The sequence below is a fragment of the Piliocolobus tephrosceles genome, chromosome 9 (assembly GCF_002776525.5).
Source record: "Piliocolobus tephrosceles isolate RC106 chromosome 9, ASM277652v3, whole genome shotgun sequence".
NCBI classification, from domain to species: Eukaryota; Metazoa; Chordata; class Mammalia; order Primates; family Cercopithecidae; genus Piliocolobus; species Piliocolobus tephrosceles.
In genome coordinates this window covers 31,607,291-31,615,984 of record NC_045442.1, presented here as the reverse complement: position 1 = coordinate 31,615,984, position 8,694 = coordinate 31,607,291, and the positions used below count along the sequence as shown (strand labels likewise).

General features: G+C 53.6%; 1 protein-coding gene across 1 annotated transcript; it reads left to right on the top strand.

Moving 5' to 3' along the window:
• Positions 1-4,070: 4,070 nt before the first annotated feature.
• Positions 4,071-6,828, top strand: HPS6 (HPS6 biogenesis of lysosomal organelles complex 2 subunit 3). The gene has a single exon (XM_023206480.2). The coding sequence runs from the start codon at positions 4,280-4,282 to the stop codon at positions 6,605-6,607; it is 2,328 nt and encodes a 775-aa protein (XP_023062248.2). The 5' UTR covers positions 4,071-4,279; the 3' UTR covers positions 6,608-6,828.
• Positions 6,829-8,694: the final 1,866 nt, after the last annotated feature.

Here is an 8,694-nt window from a genome sequence, read left to right as displayed (position 1 = left end):
ATACAAAAATTAGCCAGGCGCAGTGGTAGGCACCTGAAATCCCAGCTACTTGGGAGGCTGACGCAGGAGAATCTCTTGAACCCGGGAGGGGGAGGTTGCAGTGAGCTGACATCGCACTATTGCACTCTAGCCTGGGTGACAGAGCAAAACTCCATCTCAAAAATAAATAAATAAATAAATAAATAAATAAAAGAAAAAGAAAGAAAGACATGATTAGCAGTGTTTTTTGTTTGTTTGTTTGCTTTATTGAGATGCAGTTTCGCTCTTGTCCAGGCTGAAGTGCAATGGCGCGATTTCAGCTCACCGCAACCTCCGGCTCCTGGGTTCAAGTGATTATCCTGCCTCAGTCTCCTGAGTAGCTAGGATTACAGGCATGCACCACCACGCCGGGCTAATTTTGTATTTTTAGTAGAGACAGGGTTTCTCCGTATTGGTCAGGCTGGTATAGAACTCCCGAACTCAGGTGATCCGCCCGCCTCGGCCTCCCAAAGTGCTGGGACTAGAGGCATGAGCCACCGCACCCGGCCAATTTGCAGTTTTTTTAAAAAAATCAAAGTTGTACCCTAAAAGAATACAAAAAAAGTGGGCAGGGGCAAAAGAAAGGTATAATGAAGTGAACCCCCGTAGAAGGTATAATCAGAATTTATTAATAGCAGGTGCTATCTTCCAGTGCAGTGATCAGCTTGTATAGCACCAGAGATCATGGTATCTTGAACAAATTTTTCCTGCTAGAAAACAATTGTGGCCAGGCACGGTGGCTCACGCCTGTAATCCCAGCACTTTGGAAGGCCGAGGCGGGCGGATCACCAGAGGCCAGGAGTTTGAGACCAGCCTGGCCAACGTGGCAAAACCCCGTCTCTACAAAAAATACAAAAATTAGCTGGGCTTGGTGGTGTGCACCTGTGATACCAGCTACTCAGGAGGCTGAGATGGAAGAATTGCTTTATCTTGGGAGGCAGAGGTTTCAGTGAGCCAAGATTGTGATACTGCACTCCAGCCTGGGGAGACAGCAAGACTCTGTCTCAAACAAAACAAAACAAAAAAACCGGTTGTGCTTCCTACTTCTTAGTCTTCAGTGAGTGTCTTGGTTCACGACCATTTGCCACACCTGTTCTTCCTTTCGCCTGAAGATTCTATGAGTCCCCTATGTTCTTCTAAATAACTTCATTTTTGCTTAAGACAGCCATGGTCTATTTTTGTAAGGTTTTTTTGTTTGTTTGTTTGTTTGTGTGTTTGTTTGTTTTTTGTTTTTTTTTTTTTTTGAGACGGAGTCTCGCTCTGTCGCCCGGGCTGGAGTGCAGTGGCCGGATCTCAGCTCATTGCCAGCTCTGCCTCCCGGGTTCACGCCATTCTCCTGCCTCAGCCTCTCAAGTAGCTGTGACTACAGGTGCCTGCCACCTCGCCCGGCTAGTTTTTTTGTATTTTTTAGTAGAGACAGGGTTTCACCATGTTAGCCAGGATAGTCTCCATCTCCTGACATTGTGATCCACCCGTCTCGGCCTCCCAAAGTGCTGGGATTACAGGCTTGAGCCACCGCGCCCGGCCGTTTTTTGTTTTTTTTTTTAAGAGACAGGATGCTTGCCATGTTGCCCAGGCTGTAGTGCAGTGTCTATTCACAGGCACAGTCATTGCACACTGCAGACTCCAAGTCCTGGCCTCAAGCAATCCTCTCACCTCAGTCTCCTGTGTACCTGGAACTGCATGCTTGAGCCACCATGACTGGCCTACTTCTGTAATTTTTAAGGAAAAGTTTTCTAAGTGATATCACACACACAAACATGTGCCCATGAAAATGTAATGATTCCTTCACCAAACATCTGTTGGAGACTTTCTTTGTGTCAGGTTCTACTCTAAATATGATGATAGGATACAAAAACAAAAGAAATCTATGTCAACTAAGAGCAGTTGAAGCAGGAACAGTTTGGGGCAGGAAGATGATGTTTAGGACATATTGAGATTGAAATGTCTGTGAGATGAGCCATCCAGGCAGAAATAAATATTTAGTAGACATTTGGATACTCTTTTTTTTGGAGCTTAGCAGAGACGTCTGGGCTGTAAGCAAAAGAAAAAAAGAAAGGGGCTCAAGATGGAATCAGGATATAGGAGGAAGAGCACATTTAAAGGATGATGGAGGGGCCAGGTGCAGTGGCTCACGCTTGTAATTCTAACATTTTGGGAGGCTAAGGCAGGCAGATCACTTGAGGCCTGGAGTTCACGACCAGCCTGGCCAAAGAACATAGCAAAACCCGATCTCTACTAAAAATACAAAAAATAGCTGGGCGTGGTGGTGCACTTCTGAAATCCCAGCTACCAGGGAGGGAGACTTAGGCAGGAGAATCACTTGAACCTGGGAGATGGAGGCTGCAGTGAGCCAAGATTGTGCCACCGCACTTCAGCCTGGGCAATGGAGCAAGACTCTGTTTCAATAAATAAATAAATAGGCCAGGCACGGTGGCTCATGCCTGTAATCCCAGCACTTTGGGAGGCCGAGGAGTGTGAATCACAAGGTCAAGAGATCAAGACCATCCTATCCAACAAGGTGAAACCCTGTCTCTACTAAAAATACAAAAATTTCCAAGACCGTGCCGCTGCACTCCAGCCTGGGCGACACAGCGAGACTCCATCTCAAAAAAAAAAAAAATTAGTTGGGCATGGTGGCGGGTGCCTGTAATCCCAGCTACTTGGGAGGCTGGGCAGGAGAATCGCTTGAACCCAGGAGGCAGAGGTTGTAGTGAGCCAAGATGGCACCACTGCACTCCAACCTGGGCGGCAGAGTGAGACTCTGTCTCAATCAATCAATCAATCATTCAATCAATAAAGGATGGAGGAAGATGAACCAAAGGCAAATAAAACTCTGAAGGTAGTGCTCTCTGAAAAAAAAAAAAAAAAGGAAACCAGCCAGGAAAGATGCAGTGGAAACCACAGGAGGGACTTTCAGCGAGAAGGTTGTCAAGTAAAAATGTCCTTGAAGACCTCAGCAAAAGCTACTTCAGGGAAATAGTGGGTTGAGGATAGAAGGAAAGAAAGTGGAGGTGGCAATTGTAGCATCCTTGCACGAAACTTGACAGAGAAAGGAAAGGGGGAGGGAGTGATGGAGGTGGAAGTGGGGAGATGAGGATGAAAGAACGAATTCCAAGACAGGAGAGATGAGAGGGTATTTCTATGTTGATGGCAAGAGGACGGAATGAGGCCAGTGAAACAGAAATGGATGCAAGTTGTCAAGGAAGGTAGGGGCCAGCGAGGAGAGGCGGGGCTCATAAAGAGGGATTGGCCTTGGAGAGAGGAGGAAAACTGTTCACCTGAAAAGGCAGTCAAGGAGGGGTGGAAGGAGCCCTACATACAAATCTGTAGGTTTTACTGCTTCTAAAGTATGTTTCTCTGTTTTGGTTTGGGTGATGAGTTGTTGATATGATAAAGTGATTTGGTGCACTGACTCTGGAGCCAGAGTGCCTGTGGTTGAAATCCCACCTCCACCACTTAATACCTGCTTGATCTTAGTCAAGTTACTTAATCTCTCTGTGCTTCATCCTCCTTATCTGTAGAAGGGATTAGGGGATAGAGAGGGCTGTCACATAGTGATATGGAAGTGGTTTTCTTTTCTTTCTTTCTGTTTTTCTCTCTTTCTTTCTTTTTTTAAATTTTTATAGAGACAAGGTCTCCCTATTTTGCTCAGGCTGGTCTTGAACGCCTGGCCTCAAGCAATCCTCCCACCTCAGCCTCCCAAAGTGCTAAGATTATAGGAGGGAGCCACCGCACTCCATGTTTATTACTATTTCCACTAGATTGTCATCTCCATGAGGTTGAGGTTTTCTATTTTCTTTAGGGCTGTCTACTCAGAGCCTGGCACAAAGCATGTGCTCAACAAAAATTTCCTGAATGAGCAAACTGGGGTGAAATCCTTGGGAGAGGGGCTCAGGGAGCTGGAATCCCTTTCCTGCGTCAGACTCCGGGCCACTGGGCGGCGTCCTGGGGTCTGGGGAAGGGCCTCCCCCTGCGCCGAGAGCGTCCCCGGGCGGGCGTGGTGCAGGCGCTGAGCGCCTAGGGCGCTCCCGTGGCTCCTCCCCCGGCGGGCGTGTAGTGCCGGCCCGGCGACTGCAGGAGCCATCCCGGAGCCGGCCTGGCGGGGCGGGGCGGAGTCGACGCTTAGCCCGGCCTCTGCTCACCTCATCCACAGGGGACGGAAGTCTTGGCCCCGCTTGGCTCTCCCGGGAATCGGGCCTCGTCCTGCCGGGCGGCTGGACCTGGGCAAAGCCTGGGTGCGCTCACGCGCGGCGGCGCCATGAAGCGCGCGGGGACTCTGCGGTTGCTCTCGGACCTGAGTGCCTTCGGCGGCGCGGCGCGACTCCGGGAGCTGCTGGCCGGCGACCCAGCGGTACGAGTCCGCGGCAGCCCGGACGGCCGCCACCTGCTGCTCCTGCGACCCCCGGGGGCGGTAGCCCCGCAGCTGCTGGTCGCGGCGCGAGGGCCCGGCGCGGAGCTGGAGCGGGCCTGGCCGGCCGGCCAGCCCTCCCCGCTGGACGCCTTCTTCCTGCCGTGGCCAGCGCGGCCGGCGCTGGTGCTGGTGTGGGAGAGTGGCCTGGCCGAGGTGTGGGGCGCGGGTGTGGAGCCTGGCTGGCGACTGCTGCAGAGCACCGAGCTGTGTCCGGGCGGGGGAGCCCGCGTGGTGGCAGTGGCGGCGCTCCGAGGCCGCCTGGTGTGGTGCGAAGAGCGCCAAGCCGGGTCCGAGGGCCCGTTAGGGCCGCCAGCAACTGCTTTCAGCCACTGTGTGTGCGTCCGGACCCTGGAGCCCAGCGGGGAAGCTAGCACCAGCCTAGGCCGCACACACGTCCTGCTGCACCACTGTCCCGCTTTCGGGCTGCTGGCCTCCTGCAGACACCTCTTCCTGGTGCCCACTGCCACCACCTGGCCTGGCGTGGCCCACGTTCTACTCATCTGGAGCCCAGGCAAGGGCAAAGTGATGGTGGCTGCCCCACGGCTTGGCCTCTCCTACAGTAAGAGTCTGAATCCTGGACGAGGGGACACATGGGACTTCCGGACCCTGCTCCGAGGCCTTCCTGGGTTGCTGTCCCCCAGAGAGCCACTGGCTGTACACACCTGGGCCCCAACTCCCCACGGCCTGCTGTTGCTTGACTTTGGGGGCACTGTGAGCCTAGTGCAGTCCCACGGTGGTACCCGGGCAGTGGGCATCCTGCAGGAGGCACCTGTAGGCCCGCGGGGGTCTGCAGCTCTAGGCACATTTCAGGGCACTCTGGCCTGTGTGCTGGGCTCCACATTGGAACTGCTGGACATGGGCAGTGGGCAGCTGCTGGAGAGGAAGGTCCTAAGTACAGACAGGGTACATCTGCTGGAACCGCCAGCCCCCAGCATGGAGGATGAGGAAGAGCTGGAGACCCGAGGGAGTCTTCGTCTGCTTTCAGCCTTGGGTCTGTTTTGTGTGGGCTGGGAAGCCCCACAGGGTGTTGAGCTGCCTTCAGCCAAGGATCTGGTGTTTGAGGAGGCTTGTGGGTACTACCAGCGGCGGAGCCTGCGGGGTGCCCAGCTCACTCCAGAAGAACTGAGACACAGCAGCACATTCCGGGCACCTCAGGCTCTGGCCTCCATCCTCCAGGGCCACCTGCCCCCATCTACACTGCTGACCATGTTGAGGACCGAGCTTCGGGATTACCGAGGCTTAGAGCAGCTGAAGGCCCAGCTGGTGGCTGGCGATGATGAGGAGGCTGGTTGGACTGAGCTGGCGGAGCAGGAAGTGGCACGCCTGCTGAGGACCGAGTTGATAGGAGACCAGCTGGCCCAGCTCAACACCGTTTTCCAGGCCCTTCCTACAGCAGCCTGGGGTGCCACCCTCAGGGCCCTGCAGCTCCAGCCAGATGGGAATGGCAAGCTGAGGTCCCAAGCACCCCCTGATGTGTGGAAGAAAGTGTTAGGGGGAATAACCACTGTAAAGGAACCCCCCAATGGGATACTGCCCCCCTTTGAACTCCTCTGCCAATGTCTGTGCCAGCTGGAGCCTCGATGGCTACCACCTTTTGTGGAGCTGGCTCAGCAGCAGGGTGGGCCGGGCTGGGGGGCAGGGGGCCCAGGACTGCCCCTGTATCGCCGAGCCCTGGCAGTGCTAGGTGAGGAGGGGACCCGGCCTGAGGCTCTGGAGCTAGAGCTGCTCTTGAGCAGTGGGCGGCCCAAAGCTGTGCTCCAAGCTGTTGGGCAGCTAGTGCAAAAGGAGCAATGGGATCGGGCTCTGGATGCAGGCCTGGCCCTTGGCCCCTCCAGTCCCTTGCTTCGAAGTGAAATCTTCAAACTGCTGCTGGCTGAGTTTGCCCAGCACCGCCGGCTTGATGCTCACCTCCCCCTCCTTTGCCGCCTGTGTCCACCAGAACTGGCTCCAGCTGAGCTCCTGCTTCTACTGAGGACATACCTCCCAGATGAGGTGGGGCCGCCTACCCCATTTCCTGAGCCTGGAGCAGAGCCCCCTCTCACTGTGGGCTTACTCAAAGCCCTGCTGGAGCAGACTGGGGCTCAAGGACGGCCCTCAGGCCCAGTTCTAAGCCCATATGAGGACATCCTATGGGACCCTAGCACTCCACCCCCAACTCCACCTCGGGACCTATGACTACCCTTCAGGCATCAGAACACTCAGGACCTGGAGGCTTGCTTGGACAGGTCCTCTGTGTCACTGACACAGGAAATCATTTCTGGGACACAGTGATCAGGGAAGGTTGCCTGGGACTTGGAGGGGCCCATGGTGGACCTGTGTATGCAATATTCTTCTGCCATCTGGAGCTATTTTTAAGATATGTGTGTGTGTTAAATATATACATAGTTTAAAATATACACAGTTGTGTGTTTTTGAACAGCTATGGGTCTCAGAGGATGCAGGTTATAGAGGGACTGGTTGGACCTGGATCTTTTGGCCAAAGTCCCCACTTCCAATCATGAAAATAGTTAACATTTATGAGCATTTATTACATGCCAGGCATTCTACTCATCTTTATATAATCCCTCATTTAATGCTTCTCATAACCCCAGTGTGGAAAGTACTGATGTTATTCCCATTTTACAGGAAATAGAAGTTTAGAAAAATGAAATCACTTGACCAAGTTCATTTGGCTAGAAAGTAGCAGCTCAAAGATTGGAGCCACCTCACTGAAACAGCCCAGTAGCTCCCACCTGCTTGGGCTTGAATGTGCTGTCCATCCCTGGCTTCAAGCTGGCTTCTCTGGCCTGCTGAGAGGAGGAGGACTACAGAGCTCCACCCTTCCTTTCCCCAGGACTTCTCTGCTCTGGAGTAGGAACTTTGCTGGGCCCTGGGTCCTTGCTTATCTCCACCAGGATTTCTGGAGCAGCCCCTAGTTTAGGGGAAGACTTGCCACAGACAGGAGAGCTGCCTGCAGAGCTCTCTGGCTCAGTAACAAAATTCACTGGGAGCAGAGCTACCTGGAGAGCCCCATATTCCTGCGACTCCCCCCAAGTCAAGAAATAAGAGCATCTGCAACACAGATCTCTGCTTGTCTGGATTTATTCAACAGGCTCACCTCTGAAGAGGCCTTTGCCCTATGCTCGCTTCTACCCAAGTAACCCCTCAGCCTAGCCTAGGATAGACCCCTGGTTCTAGCTTAGAGTAGGACCTTGGATGCAGCTACTCAGCATCATCCCCAGTCCCAGATACCCCTTGTCCAGGGTTGGGGCCAAGGTTAGGGCTGCCGCTTAGCTTTGTCTTCAGCTGGGACCTGCAGCTTAGATTCTGGTAGCCTTAACCTGGGTTTAAGACGGACTTGGGCTAGGACTAATGAGACTAGGGACAGTTCCTGTCTCGGGGAGAGAAGTAGCTACTTAGTCTTATCCATGGCTGGTGTTAACTCTTAAGCCTCATAGAGGCCATGAGGTGGCTCATCTACATGGCCAAATCCTGAGGTACCATCTTGGCCTCCTCCAGAGCTTGGATGGCCCTTGTCCTCGCCCTCAAGCCAGACTGCCTACCAATACTTGGAGTCAAGCTGCTGTTCTTCCCCGAGGAAGGGAAAGAACAGTCCCAATCTAGGCCTCCACCTCAGCCCCTTCCTGGTCTGGAAGGAGTTCCTCTTCTTGGTCTCGAAACTAGGTTCATCATGGCTCCTCAATGGGAAGCTGCTTCCTGTTCATGATCCTGCTTAACCATTGTTGCTTCTTCTCAAATCTCCCAAGCCTGAGATTTGGCTTGGTCCTCCTTCTGTGCCCGGAAGAGAAGGAATTCTACTCAGTGGACCCCTGGGGGCATGGGTAAGGCAAAGAAGCCAGGTTTTTCCTTAAGATTGTATGGCTCAAGGAAGTTCCCTGGGACCACCCACTAGTAGGGCCTCCAGATGAAGGCCACCCAGCCCAGCAGCTCTGAGCAGAGCAGGTGGACTCAGATGGTGACTTTTACCTGCTTTTTTTTTTTTTGAGACGGAGTCTCGCTCTGTGGCCCAGGCTGGAGTGCAGTGGCCGGATCTCAGCTCACTGCAAGCTCCGCCTCCCGGGTTTATGCCATTCTCCTGCCTCAGCCTCCCGAGTAGCTGGGACTACAGGCACCCGCCACCTCGCCCGGCTAATTTTTTGTATTTTTTAGTAGAGACGGGGTTTCACCGTGTTAGCCAGGATGGTCTCGATCTCCTGACCTCGTGATCCGCCCGTCTCGGCCTCCCAAAGTGCTGGGATTACAGGCTTGAGCCACCGCGCCCA

Bases quoted from the DNA above. Each gene is read 5' to 3' on its own strand.
- HPS6 (XM_023206480.2), top strand. From the start codon at position 4,280: ATGAAGCGCGCGGGGACTCTGCGGTTGCTCTCGGACCTGAGTGCCTTC.